At 57.6% G+C, this 17,523-nt stretch overlaps 1 protein-coding gene across 1 annotated transcript in view; it reads left to right on the plus strand.

The window, feature by feature from the left end:
• LOC311209304 (dedicator of cytokinesis protein 2-like) overlaps positions 1 to 17,523 on the plus strand; it is a gene marked incomplete at its 5' end in the record, with an annotated part of 66,184 nt that overhangs the window by 16,407 nt on the left and 32,254 nt on the right. The window contains 6 exons of the mRNA XM_084286568.1: positions 4,897 to 5,008; positions 10,615 to 10,685; positions 10,948 to 11,054; positions 11,223 to 11,350; positions 11,809 to 11,880; positions 15,207 to 15,302. Coding sequence (XP_084142694.1) covers positions 4,897 to 5,008; positions 10,615 to 10,685; positions 10,948 to 11,054; positions 11,223 to 11,350; positions 11,809 to 11,880; positions 15,207 to 15,302 — 586 coding nt within the window. The remainder of the gene's footprint in view (positions 1 to 4,896; positions 5,009 to 10,614; positions 10,686 to 10,947; positions 11,055 to 11,222; positions 11,351 to 11,808; positions 11,881 to 15,206; positions 15,303 to 17,523) is intronic.

The raw sequence follows: 17,523 nt of genomic DNA on the forward strand, positions 1-17,523 counted from the left end.
GTTCACCGCTGCGGGACCACATCGCGCTTCCCCTCTGCTGCCTCAGTGTCAGAGTGAGGTGTGGGTGAGAGCAGCTCCGTGTCTGGGGCCGGCCAGCAGGGACCCCGCTCCCCCGCTGGTGCTGGCAGCTCTCCTCTGCCCCTGCAGCACTCAGCGTGCCCCGGCTCCCACTGCTGCACGCGTCGGCTTCAGGAAACAGCGAGCTCTTCTTGTGTGCTGTTAATCATAGCGCCAAATAAAGTAAGGCCAGAAGGGACATGCAGAGGTTGTGCAGTAAACTCCTGCCCCAGGGCAGGATTGGCTCTGCCTAAGCCACTCCTGACAGATGGCTTTTGTCAATGCACTCTTAAAAGCCTGGCGTGCTGCAGACAGCAGGGCTCCCCAGGCAGCCCCTGCCCTGTGCAGCCAGCACTGCACTGGGACTGGCAGCCCTGGCACCCATCCTCATCCTCCTCGCCTGCTGGAGCTGCCCGGGGCCTTCTTGGCCGCACTGGGTCTGGTGTGGCTGTGCCCCTGGTCCTGCCTGTGTGCCCCAGCACTGGTGGCTGGGGGTGCTCAGTCACCTCCTGACTCCTGCAGCGCTCTGCAGGGACTGCACAGGCACACAGGTAACGAAGTAGACAAGTTGAGCATCACAGGGTCGATACGAAGCACCCTCTCCCTCTGCAGTTGCTGGTGCATACAGCTCCTCAGGCCTCTTCACAAGCTGCTCAGTCACACTTCAGCCTGTCACTGTGCTTTTACATCATTTAAACTGCAGCCTGTGTATTCACAGTGCTGGGGGTGTCCCTCATGCTGCAGCAAAACCAAGCACGCCGGCAGCCTGCCTGAGGACCTGGAGGATACCTCCAGTCGCCCTGCCCCAGCAGCTTGTCCCCTCTGCAAAGGCATGGCTCAGCGTGGGTGGCATAAGGGGCCACATGCCCCTTGGTGCTGCTGAGGATAAGTCAAAAGTCCTCCCACATGGGGACCTCTGGGGTCATCTAGGACCTGGTGTCCTTTGTCCCTAGGTTCCCGTCCTCACCCACATGGAGCGTGGTGGGACAAATAAAACTCCCCAGCAGAAACTTGTGAAAATAAAAGTAGGCAGAGTTATCAGGAAAAGCAGGTTACGTTCCTGTTTCATTCCCAGTACAAGGCACCGAAAGCTGGGGCCGCCCCGGCAACTGCTGGAGGTGACTGCCCCCATGCAGGGCAGCCGGGCTCTGCTGGAGGCTCACTTGCCTGGCACCAAGCACAGAGCCCCTGGCCGTGCCACAGGGATGTGTGCCGCCTCTTGCCCGTTTCCCAGAGAGCCAAAAGGAGTGGTGGCAAGCACAGCGGGTCTGCTTGGGTCACCCGAGGCCCCGAGCAACACGCAGGGACAGGTGGGTGTGCAGGCAGCTGCCGTGTCTCACAGCAGCCAGGAGCTGAGTTGGGTCCTGGCACCAAGATAGGCTCGCAGACCCCGTTTTTGCTTTGTCCTCACTGCTTCCCTTTGCTGTCTGCAAAGCCTTTGCTGTGCGGGCGTGTGGCAGCGCGCTGTGCCTGCCCGTGTGCGTTGCTGCCGGCCTCCGGCTTCACCGCTGCTGCCCGCCCGCGGTCCCTGGGTCACGCTCGTGGCCCCGCTGCTCGAGGGCCCTGGGGGCTCCCGCATCCAACTGAGGCACCCACTGCTTCGCTGTAAGTGGAGGTAGAGGGCACATTCCCCAGCTTATAAGGCTTCTGGCGAAGAAAATTAATTATATGGAGCATTTGCAAACAGCCGTATGAATTAGTTAGCATTAAAATAAAGACATCCCTGAAGACATTTAGTTTTTATTCATCTTTCCTTTATCTTAGTGATCTTAACAGTGGAATAACACAGACTCTTCAGATCTTCCAAATACTTTAAATGGTACTAAATTTTGTACACAGTCTATAATTTAAAGAAATTAGATTGTAATTATAATAAGTTACTGCAGTATGCTGTATCCATTTCATTATGTATGCCACAGACAGAATCGGGTGAGCGGCTCCAGCGCCTCCGATGAGAAACCGAAGCCACCTCCTGCTGCTGCCGGGCTCGCTCAGCAGTTCTGTGGCCGTGGCATGGGGAAGGGGCTTCCCTCAGCCGAGCCCCCCTTCCCCAGGACGGGAGGTGCTGGAGTGCCCAGCTCGGAGCTCGCTTCGCCGCCGGAGCAACTGCATCCACCCGCGCTGCCTTGTGCCCCCCTCTCTGCCCCGTGCTGGGGATGGGCAGGGCTGAGCCGTGCTCCCTGCCAGCCCCTCTCTGCGCAGGGAGCTCAGAGGGGCTCCTGCCCGTCCCCTCCCTGCAGGAGCTCCGCAGGGTTTGGACATTGCACTTGGTCTCTGCTTCCTCCCTGCTAACTCCTCCCAGCTTTTTGACTGCTGCTGGGCGCAAGCAAAGTTCTCTGGAAGCTGCAGATCCCAGGCTGGGCCGGTGCCCGAGGGACCTGCTCCCACCTGGCACTGGCTGATCCTTGCCCGTGTCCCCTCACGCCTGCCGGCTGCGCGCATCCTGACCCCGCTGCACCAGCGCTGCCCTTCCTGGGCACCATGCTGGCTCCTCCCAAGTAAACCACGTTTGTCACGCAGTTTGTTTCGAACGCACACTTGTTTCATCGCAGCCTATGCTAATTTGCTTAGCGTGCTGGTGGCCAGGTAATTTTCCAGCCTAGCTTAATTGCCAGTGCTCAGAAGGCCTCCTGTGGTGCGCCGTGAGCTCGGGTGTGCCTCAGGGTCCAGTGCACCAGGCTGAAGGGCTGGGCCCCCCATGCCAGGCTTCCCGTGAGATCCTCCAAGCAGTAGGGAGTCAGGGGTCAGTTAGGGACCGCATTGACACACGTCTGCTGCAGCCACGCAAACCAGCAGTTGTCTCAGCTTAATCGTGATGTGTGCTCTGACTGCTTTATCATGCTCTGGTTAAGGCATTGTGCACTTAAAAGTTCAGAAATCAGTGTTGATAATTTATCCTACAGTTGTTAATATAGTGTATCGTATTCATGTATGCCCTCTCTGGTGTAAGGATACAGAATTTTGTAGGCAAGAGTTTGCAGTGGGGGTGAGCTTGAAAATTTATGCCAGTTGTTTGTGGGCAGTGGCATTAAAAAAAGGGACTATGTGAAAAACCTGACAAATCTCTAATAAACGATGCTTGTTGCATGATATCGTTGCTGTGAGAGTAAAGCCTGTATGTGATTCTTCATTTCATTTTGCAATGAAATGCATTCTGCATTTCATTTTGCACATACAGGCTTCTTTAATTTTCCTGGCCTCGTGTTTGGTTTTGGGCCAAGCAAAGTACCGAGGCTGCAGAATTGGGCTTCTGAGAAACGGCAGAGTTACCAGGGAACCTCATATTTACGTGACTTTGTACATTCAGGGTGAGAGGGATGGAACTTCCTCAGGTTAATTTCAATTTTAGTTTCATTTCAGTGTTAGCTGAGGGGTGTAAGCTGGCAGTTATTCAGCTAATGCTTTTTTTTTTTTAAAAAAAAGCAAAACTAAGATGCTTCAGTCAAATTCACAGGCTTATTTCTGCTGTTAAGCCTATGATATTTTGTACATTCCCTTGGGTTCATTTACCAGAAGGGGAAGATGAATTTGAAACCAGAACAATCCAATTGCAATTTTATGAAACAAGGAAGCAAAATTTTTACAAAACCCAGATTCGACAAAGCAGCTGGTAGGCAGGAATTAACGCTCTCATTCGTTCTGCTGCTGCACACATGGTTCTAGCAGCAGTGGGTCAGCCGTGCAGCGGGCCGGGCAGGATGCATCGCGGGCAGGTCCGTGCCCCCGCGCCCGTGTCCACCCTCCGTGCCTGCACCACTCACGCAGCACGCCGACGGTCTGGGCGAAGTAGCTCAAACATGACCTGTTTGCCGCAGTGAGTTGTGGTGGTGACCATTCTTGCAGTTTGGCATTTACCTAGCTGCTTTGTAACATTCCTGAAGGTTTTCCATTCACGTGGCCAGGATTTCCCACATGTTTAGTTTAGTTTAGTTTATTTTTTTTAGCTTGTTCTGTGGCTGGTCGTGTGGTTCGTGTTCAGGCTGGAGGGCTCAGTTGGTTTCCAGCTGAGGCGGGAGAATATACAAGCCTCCTTTGAGGTGACCTGGGCAGTACAAAGTAATGTAAAAGGCTTCTTTTATACATCTGTGTGTACGTTATGTGAGAAAAGTCTCAATAATTTTCTCCAGACAGGACCTTCTGTGAAGCCATTTTATTCATGCTTGCAATGGCGGGCATCCTGCAAGCAGGAGCGCGCAGTACTAGTTCATCATAACCCTATATCCCCTATACCTGACACCCGATTTCTCCCGTTTCCTTGTTGGCTGAGTACTACAGGTTCACAGACTACTCGACGCACTTCTATACCATAGATGTACATTTTTATTTGACCAACCATTAATTTCTCCTTTTCCTTTCTTTTCCTTCTTTTCTCATGATTAGAGAGCCCATAATTTTTGGTTTTACTGATTTCATACTGCTCATCCTGTTTTTCTTAGCTCTGCTCCTTACTGTTGGACAGTGGGACCTTCCCCTTATCTGCTTTACATACTCCACGCTGCTGTGCTGCACAATCACTTTTGAATATAAGGTTAGTGGAATTTTCCACTGCAAAAACACCTTCTATTGCAAAAACACGGCTCTGTTTCTCACGTTGTGTGTGTGTATGTGTATATGTATGTACATATATGTACATAAATCCCTCTGTGTACGCACATGGGTATGGACAAGCGGTGCATATACGGCCCATAGAGGAGCAGATTGCAGTCTTTAATTCTGGCTGCTTCTGGGTCCCACCGATGGCCGGGGCAGCGCTGGGACCGAGCTGGCTGCTGTGCCCAGCTGCGTGGAGCAGTGCTCCAGGAGCAGCACGGTGATGTGGGGTAACCCTGGCTGTTGCAGGCTCTATGAGGGGAAGGAGACGGCCGAGTTCCAGCGCTCGCTGCAGCGGCTCTTCCAGACCCTGAACCAGCTGATGAAGTCCCCACTGGAAGGGCCCACGCTGCTCTCCCAGGTATGCGGGCGGGTGGGCTCCAGCTCTGGGCCTGGCTTGGGGTGTGAGGTGGGACAGACAGATGGACGGGCAGGCAGATGGACGGGCAGGTGGTGGCCCAGCCGGGCACTGGCTGTCCCGACGTGGTGCCACAGCCGGGGTGAACTGGGATGGTGCCGCCTGTGTCATGGCTTGGTCCTGCACCTTGTTTGCCTGGAGCGTGCTCCCAGAGGGCAGGTGCTGAGCAGAAATCGTGGTGAGGTTGTTTGTGCTCTGTGAGGTTAATGAGAGGGGAGGCAGACGCCAAAAGATGGGGATGGGACGGGGCTGTGCTCTCGGCCACCCAGCTGGGAGGACCCAGGCCCCAGCTGCAGCACCAGCAGCCTGCCAGCTTCTCCCTTCTTTTCACAAGGGACTTCTGTTTCTGTGTTGCATTGTTGGCATTCTTAAATAAGGCCTTATAAATGAATCTAATTAAAAAAAAAAAAAAAGTAGTTTGAAGATCAATAATGACTGTGACCCTCATGAAGAAGGGGGCTGTCCCTCCTCATCCTCTTGCCCCTCAGAACACCGATCATTGTTCCAATTTCCATCTCGGTACTGTTGCTCTAGAGACTCTCTGCTATGGTAACCTGGCTGCGATTTTACCAGGCTGCTGCAGACTCACCTGTGTGATTTCTGCATCGCTCAGCTTAGTGATATGGTTTAGTGGAGGACTTGTTAGTGTTAGGTCAGAGGTTGGACTCGACAGTCTTGAGGTGTCTCTTCCAACCTAGAAATTCTGTGATTCTGTGGTTCTGTGCTCAGCACCTTGATTCAGGCCTGAAGGAACAGTTTTTGCAAACATGTCCAGGGCGAAGGTGCCACTGTCCAGGTGCAGAGGAGAACAGCCTTCCTGTGCCTCACCAGACCAAGCACCCCCGTGCATGGATCAGGAATAGCAGTGATGGTAACAGCACAAAGCCAGCCACGAGGCTCCGCCAGGCAGCCGGACCCACAGAGGCAGGCAGCGGTCAAGAGTGGCTGCAGGCAGAGTCAGGGAGCAAGCGGCCCTGGGCTCTCACCAGGGAGATGATGTGAGGCTGGGACCCGTGGGGACAGAGATTCCCAAAACTGAGGCTGCCGTGACTGCAGACTCCCCAGAGCGTTGGTGCCCACGGGCGTCCGGGTGAATCCGCGCCACCAGGCAGGCAGTGGTACCGGCCTCAGCAGGACAACTTCTATTGCAGCACTAGTACAGTCCTTGTGTGCCTGGGGCCTTGTGGGTGTACGTAATGACCTACCTGCATTAGAAAACAGACTGAAAAATGGTATTTCATTAGGCACCATCACACTGCTGTGGCTTCAGGGCAGGATCCTTTCGTTCAGGGGGAAAGGCTCATTGGGTGCTTCCTCCACCCAGAGTGACCTGTGAGACACTTGGGATGAGGTTCAGAAATGTGCTCATTCTGCTTCTGCTGGGTTTGCAGAATCAGGCTGTGCTTTTTTTCTGGTGACGGCTGCACTCTGCAGTAGGATCTCAGCTGCTGAGTGGGAGCATTTCCCGTGAAAGGAGCTGTAATGGTCACAGAGGGACCAGGAGAGATTCAGGCTCCTCTAGCAGATCTGCATTGTTTTCTCTAAGTGAAATGTCCCGCTCAGAAGCACCTGGTTCCTACGTGGGCCTGCTGGAGCAGCTGGAGGTGCGAGTCCCGTGGCTCAGAGCTCCTGTCCCCCTCGCTGGCACAGTGACAGCTCCTGGGTGGCGTGAGCACACTGCTGCGGTGCTGCTGGCACTGCAGAGCTTCACCTCGGCCTCCCCAGGGTCGCTGTCGGCACCCAACTTGAAAGTTCTCGGTTTTGAGATGTGACTTGGATTCGGTGCTAGAGGTGTGGCCGTGCCCTTGGCCGATCGCGGTGTGCTCACACCAGCTGTGCTGTGTCGGCCCTGTCTCGTCCTCCCCTGCCCGCTGCTGGCTGTGCGGGGGCCTGCAAGCGTCACCAGTGCTGGGGTTCTCCCGGGTCAGACAAAGTGTTTTGCTGTGTGCTGGAGTGCCCAGGTGAAATTATTCAGTCTGGAGTGCAAATGGGAAAATGGCTTTAAAAGCGAGAAACACCTTAACTTTAAATGCCCGGTGATGGGTGCGAGCTGACGAGCACTCTGGCGGATGAGAACAGATAGTGCTATGGCAACGTCAGCTCACTGCTAGCACCGATCACTGGAAGTTGGAATTATCAGGAAGGGAATCAGGAAGAGAAGATCCTTTGCCATGGTAAAAATCCCTACATGAGTCTGCCTGGCACCCACGTCTCAGAGCGTGCAGCCGGGCTGGAGCATCCTCAGCGAGGGGCGCTGGGTGCATGGGGCAGCTTCCATTTGGCATCTCCTGGGCAGAGCAGAGCAGAGCATGATGTCCCGGGAAGGGGAAGTGTGGGGAGCCAGGACGGGGGGCAGGCCTGCAACCGCCCTGGAGAAGGGGATGCACAGGGCTGTTGGAGGTGTCTCCTGAGCCAGGAAGGAGGGAGCATCTCGTGAAACAGGCAAGAGGCAGCGCCTGCCACCCCATCCCATGGGATAAAGCCATGGAGCTCCTTGTGCCGGTCTGTGCCTGCTCCTTGGAGCAGGCTGCTGATGCTAGAAGTCTGCACAAGTCTGGGAACAGCAGCACTGCTCTGCGGAAGAAAAAAATCCATCCAAGATCATTTAAACATAAAGACATTTCTGACTCAAGAGGCCCTGACCGGGGGGCACTGCTCTGTTTTTAGCCAGCAAGGTCCCGTCCCCTGGCCCCAAGCCCTGCCCAGCCTCGTGCTGGGAGGCTGCAGGCGCCTCCACCCAGCCTGGCCATCGCCCCGTGCCTGGAGCTGGAGCCCAGCTACCTGATGGTGCATCCTGGACGTGCTCAGCAGCTGCTCTAAGGAGAGAACTTTTTGGTTTTTATTTTTATCGTTCTCTACGTGGGCTTTGCAACGTCTTGACAGACCCCTTCGTCTCGGGCTGCAGGAGCAGCTCCCAGCCCGCAGCCCCAGGTGACACCCGCAGGATCTGCCGGTGGCTGACGTAAGCGTCGCAGCTTCATCCAGCTCTGCCTACTCTTGTCGTTAAAGCTGCAATTATCTGATCAGCCCAAGGCAGAGCTGATAATAGCTTGTTAGCTGCAACACTCTTTCAAAGGCCACCTCTTTTGTGGAGAAAGCCAGTCTCTTGTTGGACTACTTCAGGCGGCGAGGTTTTGTACTATTTTGACAGCTCTGTGCTGTGGAAAGGAGACTGGATCTCCTTTAGCTGCTGCTGAGCGCTGGGCAGGACGAGGTCCAGGGATGAACCTGCACAGCCCTTGGCCAGAGAGCAGCCGAACACCTCCAGCACCCCCAGTAAATGCTGGCACCTGGTGGCTGCCCCCAGTGTGGGAGGAGGCGGGGGGCTGCGTGTGCCCTGGGAGCCCTGCCTGGCTCCAGCAGGCTGTGGGGGCCGCCTCCTACTGTGTCAGGAGGGGTCCCAGAGAGGAGCCTAACCCAGCCCCTGCCCGCTCCCAGAGCCCTGCTTTCCTCTGTCCCTAAATGGACTGAGGTTTGGGGTGGGATGGCATCCAGGGCTACCTGTAGCTGCCTGGGCACTGGCAGGAGTCCCATGGGTGGCATCTGCTGCAGGGCCTGTGCCAAGCCAGCACCTGCAGAGAGCCTGCACGGGGAGCATCAAGGGCAGGTCCCCTGTGCTGGACGTGCCCTTGCCCTCGGGGATACCTTGGGGACGACGGCTCGAGGGGTTGAGCACAGGAGCTGACATGCAGCAAGCGGTGCCGTCCTGCGCTGGGAGGGGGATCGGGCACGGCTGGTGGGTGGGGGCAGGCTGGTGCCCTCGGTCCTCAGCAGTGGAAGAAACGCTGCGCACTTCTGCACGACCGGGGGGCCACCTCGGCAGCTAACATAAAAGCCAGGAGCAATTTCTGGAAGAAAGCCATACTGAGACATGGTTGCTGATTCTTAGGGAGTCTTGTAATGCTGGGAAGAAAAGGAATGGGAAAAATTCTGATATTATCTCATATCTTAGAAGGTGAGTAAGCTGCTGACCTTGCCAGCTGCAGACAGAATAGGCTGGCCGTGGATCCTGGCTCTGTCATGGAGAGGGTATAATCAATACAGCATTAAAGGATGGCAGAAAAATTAATGTTAATCAGTCCAGCTTTACTTAAGCATGGAGTTTAATAAAAAAAATCAAATTTAGCTGATTTTTCTGAAGTTGTGAATGTGACTGAATAAGATAACTGACATAATATGCGAGACTAACAACTGTCTGACTTTGTAAAATATTCTTATTTAAAATTAACATCGTATAAATGTATTAAAATAACTTTTTAATCTTTTTTTTATATATCTTCTCAGTACAAAAGAAAAAAAGTCATTACAAATGGAGAGGCATCCTGCTGGGATGGGCATTTCCTTGGGGTCCCAGGGACTCTGGCTCTTGTCTCAGAAGCCTCTGTTTGCAGGACAGACGGGGTGCGGGCGGCGTTCCTGGGTCACAGCTGGGAGGGGAGCGGGGCTGGGGGGCTCCGGGAGCCCCAGCAGTGCCCAGCTGATGGCAAGGCCACTGTGGGGCCTGGGTAGAGGAGCAAAAGATGGTCTGTGGGTGTGTGCACAAAGAGGAACTAAATAAATGCCTGGAGAGGGGAGCAGGAGGTGACGAGGCTGCTGTGGATCGTGTGTCAGCTTTTCTGCCCTCATCCGCAACAGGGGACACAGAAACACCTGAGAAGGGTTTGCAAGAGCTGCAGAAATGGCTCGGGGTGTGCTGTGTTTGATGACAATTGGTGCGAATTCAGCTGCCTAGGAGGGGGTGGCAAATCCCAGCCCTTAGCTGCAGGGACAGCAATGCTGGAGCTGCTGGACTTGTCGCCCGCCGAGGATCCAGCTCCGTCGGCAGCCCCTCTGCATGACTCAAAACTGTTGGATCCCAGCTGGGGCACCCCTTAGGCTTGAGGGTCGCAGCTCTGGTGCCAGCGTAGTCCAGGGAAGCCTGCAGGATGAGGCACCCCAGCAGAGTTAGAGAGGAGCAGAACTCGGCAAGTTGTTTATGCTGTTTAACCACGTTGCAAACATAATGAAGTAGATTTTAATGCAGACTGATTTGTGGCCCATGTGCTTGCTTTTCTAAAAAAATCTAGCCGTATGCCCCCAGCCCTTAGAGTCCCATGGGAGCACAGGGCAGGGTGGGCTCCGGGCAGCCCCCTGCCCCTCCGGCAGCCCCCCTGTGGTTGCAGTGGCCGTGAGCAGTGCTGGGAGGCTCCACAGGCAGCCCCAGCCAGGGGCCGTGTGCCTGGTGCAGTTGGATTTTCTATGGCTCCACAGTAGAGGCTGGAAACAGTTGTTGTTTACAAGACACACGTGTTATCACTGCGATTTCAGGTGCTTTGCTCGGTGTGGGTGGCGTAGCAGGAGAGAACTGCAGCCAGCAGGACGCCCCTTCCCGAGGGGGTGACCGTGGAGGGCTGGCAGCAGGGGCCGTGGAGCTGGGGCGAGTGGGAGAGATGCTCAGCCCGTGCTGAGGTGGGGAGGAACGGGGTCACCGCCCTGCCTGCGTGCTGTCTGTCTGTCCGTCCATCATCCCCACGGGCACGCCGCGGCAGTCAGCACTCGTCTCTCTGCAGGGAGCAGCCCTGAAGTACTTGCCTTCCATCCTGGAGGACGTGTTTGGGATCTTTGACTCCTCCATGCTGGGGTAGGTGTCCCCAGCCCTCCGCCTCCGCTCTGCCCGCGGGATGCCCCCAGCACAGGGCGGGGGGCTGTGCCTCCTTAACCCCTTCCCTGTGCAAATGCAGGGGAGCGTTTGCTCACTTTTTGTGGGGCTCAGTTGGCACCTGGCTCCCCCAGTGGTTTTGTCCTAGAGGAAGGGGGCTGTGGGTGCTTGGGGCTGCAGACACCCCCTGTTCCCACAAGCCTGGTGTTTTGGTGCTCGTTAAATCCTCTTGTCTGGATCGCAGGGTCTTGCTGCGGGACTTCATTGGAAACCTGCTCCCCCAGCGCCTGCTGAAGCAGAAGCTGCAGTCCCTGACCAACATCATCAACACCAAGGTCTTCCAGTCCTATGGTGAGAGCAGCACACGGTGCTCGCTGCGTGGCCCGGCCCGGTGCTGCCAGGGCTGGTTGGACGGGGCCACGTCCCTGCCACAGGCGTCCCCCCCTTTGCCCCGATATTTTGGCAGCCTGGGGGCTGGGGTGCGCACACCACCAGCCCTGTGCCCCCTCCTTCCCACAGAGTGCCGGGAGCTGCTGCTGCACACAGCGGTGCCCATCCTCCAGGAGCTGATCGAGAAGGGAGAGGAGGAAGACGCCTGCATTGAGCTGCTCAGCAACATCCTGGAGGTGCTCTACAAGGCCCAGAAGGTAAAGCCTGGCTTCTCTGCCGGTCCCTCTTCCCCTTCCAGGATTCACCTTGGAAAGCACCTGGTGGAACACATCGGAGTAGGGCTAAGCACGAACTGCTGCCCTTGGCTTGGTTGGGCTGATCAAGGCCCATCCTAAGTGGAATGGGGTTGCTGTGGCCCATCAGTCATGGCAGGAACCTGCCCGGGCTGGTGCTAAAACCCACCGACAGGCAGCCTGAGTTGGCCTACGGCTGCCCTGAACCCCCTGTGAGTGTGCTCCCCCTGCCTGCAGGGCAGGGCCGGCACTGCCCAAAGCCCCGCAAAGGAGCAGTGTCCCTTTTCTGGCCAGCAGACAATGTGGTGCTGTTCTGAAAATCTGTGAGAAGGAACGGTGACACCGACATCCCTGGGGTGGCCCCAGGTGGGAAGGTGCTGTCCTTGCTGGGCTTCGCCCTGACGCCAGGCTCTGTCTTGCAGAGAGCGGAGGAGCAGCAGGCGCGGGGCAGTGCGGGTGCGGAGCGGCACGGGAACCGTGGGGACTCAGAGCTGGTGAGTGCCTCTCCTGGGGGCCAGGCTTCTCCGCCTCCCACGGCAGCCACAGACCCGGTGCTGGTGCCGGGGGTCACAGCGTGGGGCTGGGGTGCTGCAGGGGTGGAGACGCCTCCCCAGAGCCGTGGGTGATGGGGCTGGGTGACTCCAGGCTGTGCTGCGAGCTCTAGCTGAGGGCTAGGATGAGGATGTCTCTGCCATCACTGCCGCTGCCTTCCAGGCTGGTTGCCTGGGGCCGCTTGCTGTCTGCACCCAGCACCTGCATTTTCCCTCCCAGTCCTTCCTGGGCATCTCTGCTGGGCACCTAACCCAGCCCTAGAGGAGCAAAGTTCTGTGCTGGGCCAGGAGCAGACTCCTGGGATGGCACGAGCGAGGGCAAGCTCTGTGTGGGTCGTGGGCCAGGTTCTCACCCAGAGCCCCCACGGTGCCCCCCTGCTGCACAGGTGGAAGGCACGGACACACACACGTCCTGGGGCACAGCGAGAGCTGCACAGGGGGGCTGGGAGGCACCACTGCCTCCGGCCTCAGAGCTGACTTTGTTCAGTCCAGGCTGTAACCAAACGGCTTCTGGCTCTGGGCGTTGAGCTTTTCCTGCCTATAGAAAACCAGCAGTGCACTTTGTAACTTAGAGGTGCGAGCTGGTGAGTGCACGGACAACTGCCTGGTGCTGTAACTCATTTTCCCTGTGCTCAGCGGTCCCGTGCCAGCTCTCACACGGCAGAGGCATGTCAGTGCCACTGCTGAAGTGCTCTCTGTGCAGCCATGCTCTGTCCCATGGCCTGTTTGCCACCAGGTTTTCTTTATTTCTTACCTCTGATTTCCCTCAGCCACACACTGCAGGCAAGATGTTCCTCTGAGCTGTGTGATCCTGACCCTTGTTGCAGCTCGGTGCCCTGCTGCCCTGGCAGCCCTGCAGTGTTTGCCATGGGACCACAGTGCCTGCGTGCTCCCCAGGGCTGCCCCAGTGCTCTCGCACAGCCCTGAGGGCAGAGTTCCCCCACGCCTCTGTCAGCATCTGCCATGGGACTGGTGGTGCTGAGAGCGTGCCCTGGGCTCTGTGGAGCTGAACCCTCCATCTGCACCCGCTGCTGGCCGTGCTCACACCGAGGCGTTCCCTGCGCGCACACAGCCACCTGCTGACAGCTCTCCTTGACAGCGGCTCTGGCTCAGGATAGCCGAGTTTTAGGCTTGTGCAGATTTTCTCCCGTATGGACTCTGGTGCTGGAGGCGTGCCCCCCCCCAGGGTTCAGCCCAGCTGCAGCCCAGGCTGAGGCACCTGGTGCTCATACATGCCCGTGCCTCGGTCACTGCGCCCCGTCCCTCCAACACGCACCGTCCACCACCGCCCCTCCGGACAAGCCCCCATCGGAGCAGGCGAGGTCCCTGGCAGCGGTGGGTGCAGGTTGTTCCTGCAGCACCTCAGCACAGCACAGACCTGTGCTGCAGCTCAGCAGGACAGTTCCTCAGGGTGTTTTCTACCTCTGTGGCAGCAGGACCCATTGTGCTGGGGTGTGATGGTGTTTTGCTGTCTTTATGGAAGTTCATTGCAATTTGTCCCAGATATCAGCAACCAGGAGTTGTTACTCCTGTGCATAGTTCACTGGATAAAGAGGTTAGGGACAGAGGCTGGCAAAGAATGTGGTTTAGGTCAGAGCTGAAGGTGGAAGCCGTGGCAGGCTGCGGACTGCGGTCCTGATGCAGCCGGGCGAGACTTGGGCTGGGCGGAGGTGAGGGGCCCGTGGCTGCCCGCAGGCTGTGCCCTGCGTGGGGACGGGTGTCCTTCCTGGCACGGGCTATGGCTGGGAGGTGCAGGAAGACATTTGTGTGCTGAGAATGCCAAATGCTCCCTGAGGGGTTGCTGAAGGGACGGGGGCTCCCCTTCGTGCATGGGATCCGCTGTACAAAGAGGGTGTTGGATTTCTGCACTCTGGGGTCTCGGTGCACAGCACCCTGGTGGAGCAGAGGGGATTTGTGGCTGCTGAGCAGAGCAGCACGGGAGGAGAGGGCAGAGCCATCTGACACAGAAGAGCAGCCGTTTGCAGCCTTTGCTGAAGGTGCCTCTGGTTCTGCCTTTCCCCAGCTGCTCTGTGCTCCGTTGTTGCTTTCTGGGAGGCTCAGACCTCAGAGCTGTTGGCACGGAGGCTGGATCAGACGTGTGCTGCCGTGCCCTGGGTGGGTGAGGCGGCTGTGTCAGCTCAGCTGGGGAGGCACACAAGGCCACGTTGTGCTCCACAGCGGGGCTCGGGGTCTCTGCACATGCAGGCTGGCAGTCCCGGTGCCGGCCCCCACAGGAGGAGGTTGCTCAAGCTGTAGGTGCTGTGCTGGCATCAAGACTTTATTTCGGAGGTGTTAGGGCTTCTCCAGTGCTGTCTGAGCTGCAGAGGTGCCTCCTGTCCTGCAGGGGGAAATTGCGCTGGGTCTTGTGAAAAGGGAGGGATGCCTGGGTGTCCCTTACACCTCTGGCACAGAGCCACCTTTGCCCTGCTCAGATTGTCGCTGCTGGTGTTACCATCCGTCCCCAGGTGTCTCCTCGCAGGACACCCTTTCTTACACATCCTGACCTGGCTCCCAAGAGCTGGAGCTGCTCCGGCATCACCGCAGAGCCCTGCTGAGACAACCTGGGGTGGCTTCTGCCTTGTGCCTGCCTGCAGAGAAACTTGGTTTTTAACCCTACAAAACTTCTGCAGGAATCCTGGAGATGGCGGAGCTGGAGGGTTAACAGCGTTCCAGCTGCTCTGAGTTCTTTGTGTGAGCTGGGAATGTTTCTTCTATTATGGACAAATGAAGGGGGAGGCTGGAGCCTCCTCCTAGTACCGTCTGTACTAGCACAGCTGGCGTCTTATGTGGGGAGCAGCGTTGCGCAGCCTCTGCTCAGGGCGGCGTTACTGTTGGCCAGGAAGATGCGGTGAAGCAGCAACCTGCACCTGGGCTGCAGGGGAGGGCTGCGGGGGGGTCTGGGGCTGCTCCAGCAGGAGCAGGGGCTCCAGGGTGCAGCTTCTCCTCCACAAGCACCGATTGCCTGTTGCTGCCAGGGCCTGGGGCACTGTGTGGAGCACTCAGGGGGTGCTGAGGAAACCCATGCCCGCAGCCCCAGCTCCCGTAGCCACTGCCAGCAATAACGAGGAGCATTCTGCAGGAGCGAGGAGCATTTTGCAGCCTCCTTGCCCTCTGTTTTCATGAGCTGCAGTGCCGGTGATGCCAGCCCCCAGGAGGCTGAACCCTTCCCAGCCTGGCTTGGTGCTGCCTGGGGAGATGCCCACCAGCGGTGTGCATCGCCTGCCCCCCCGGCAGCACCTGCCATGGCCATGACACCTCTTGCCTTTCAGGTGAAGGTGAAGAAGCATGTCCAGCTGGTCCTGGAGCGGCTGCTGCACACCGTCAACCGGAGGGTGATCGTCCTGGAGCGGGAGAACAGCCTGAGGGTGAGTACCTCCGCTCTGCCGGGCAGCGGCACCGCGCCGCATCCCCTGCTGGCTCTGGGGATGGAGCAGCGCGGGGCTGCGCTGACGTGGGCACGTGGGAACAGGCAGCGAGTGGTGTTCTTCAGCTGGTGCTGCGGTCTCTGGCAGCAGCTGGCCAGGGATGGATTTATGGGTATTTAACACCGCAGGATGCATGAGAAAGCCCAAAAGGGGAGGGAGGAAATGTGCCAGAAGCGGGTTCTGGAGTAGAGGGTGTTCTGGGAGGAGCAGGCCGGGTGTTTGTGATGCAGAAAGGACATTTTGGAAGCAGATGAAGGTTTGGGCAGTATTCTCTGGAAAACAAGTGACAGACCCAGCGACCCTTCACAATTTTACATGCCGGGAGCACATGGGAGGAATGTGCTGGGACACCCACCTTGCGCTGAAGGGTTGGCAGGTCACAGTGCTGCTCGGCTGAGGCTTCCTGCGGAGCTGCTGCACTGGGTGCAATGATTTAGTAATGAAGGGGGGTAGCACAGCCCTGGCCTGTGTGGGCTTGTGTGCGCTCTATAGAAGCATGAAGGCAAACCCAGCATGCTTGACCAGACTGTGTGGAGCAGGCCAGGCACACAGCTCTGGGTAGCAAGGGGGTGAGCATCTGGGACTGGCTGTGTTTTGGAGGTGGAGCAGTGGAGAAGAGCTATACGTGCCGTGCCACGCTGTGCCGTGCCGCGCTGCACTATGTCACGCCATGCCACACTGCGCCGTGCTGCACCGTGTCCCACTGTGCTGCACCGTCACACCGTGCTGTACCACGTCACACCGTGCTGTGCAGAGCACCATGCCCGGGGAGGTGTGAGCACCCTGAGTTGCAGCTCAGCCCTTTGCTTAAGGAATCGTGCTGGGATACTCCTGTAGCTCTGCCGTCCCATCCTTGGCTCTCTTTCATGAAAACCTAATGCACGCGAGGCGATACAGCCAGCAGGCAGGACGGGAGCTTTTTTCTTGCTGGCCCTGCCCCTGCTGCCCCGTGGCTGCCCAGTCCCCAGGCTGTTCCCTGACAGCAGCTTTGCTGTCCCCAAACGGCTCCACTTGACAAGGTGCTGCCCCAAATATTCGCCTGGCTGCCAGCAGCCTGCGGACTGGCCGTGCTGCCGGGCCAGGCTGTGCCCCTGGGGCTGTGCCAGCCGGGCAGGGTCAGCTCCTGCTGCTTGTGATTCAGGTGTGATTCAGGCAGGAGATGCTTGCAGGGCTGGGTTTGGTATCATCTTGCTTTTAGCTTTTGTTCTCAGGCTGCATGATTCAGTGCTAGAGGAAGCAAGAGCAAAAAAAAAAGAGCTATTTGAAGCTACCTACCAGGGCTGTGACAGAGATAATGAGGAACGCCGGGTGTTGAAGCATGGCCTGATGTTCAAGGCGAAGAGAAGGAGAGCAAGCCTTTGGCTGATCCTCACTTTCTCTGCTTGCTCCTCTTCCTACGTGCTGGCCCTGCTGATCTGCAGAAATGCTGTCTAGCAGTTTTCCCACTTTAGTTTATCATTTTCATGGTGTTGCTGCAGTCTTGGGCCTCACCCTTGTGTTTGGGCCCCCAGTCCAGGCTGCTCCCAGCAGCTGTGACTGCAGAAAGCTTTGGGGGGGACGAGGGACACCCATGCCTGTGCCAAAGGCCACCACAGCCCCGTCCTGCTGCTGCTGGGAATCAGAAGAGGACCTGGAAAAAGGCATTCCCTGTGTTCTCTGTCCCAGCAACTCAGGCACTGAAAGGTGCCTGATCTCTCCTGCCAGGTCTTTATGGCTCAGCCCCATCCCGGGGGGCTCGCAGGCACCCTATGATCTGCTGAGCTGCTGAGGCTGGGGCGCTCAGCACCTCCCACGGCTGGGCCCCGTGGCACTGTGGGGTCCCCTCGGCACCACGGGGCCATGGCCACACAAGTGCCATCGACACAGGCACAGGCTTTAAGGCAACACCAGCTCCTTTGCTGGGTGCGTGCAGGTGGGGCACCCTTGGGTGCCAGCTGGGGATGCCCTGGTCAGACTTCCTCATCCTCCCTCCCGCTTGCAGGGGCTCCATGACCGAACATGGGGGTGCCAGAGGCTGCCCTGCCCCAGCCAGGCGCTGTCCTGTGCTCCGTGGGCCCAGTCCCCCAGCAGGATGGCAGCAGCTGAGGCCCAGCTGTGAGCCCCCAGACCCACATGCAGATGGTGTGCCTGGCCCCGGGCTCCATGCAGCGCTCACCCCCGA

This window comes from Netta rufina (genome assembly GCF_964035555.1).
Source record: "Netta rufina genome assembly, chromosome: 4".
Lineage (NCBI taxonomy): Eukaryota > Metazoa > Chordata > Aves > Anseriformes > Anatidae > Netta > Netta rufina.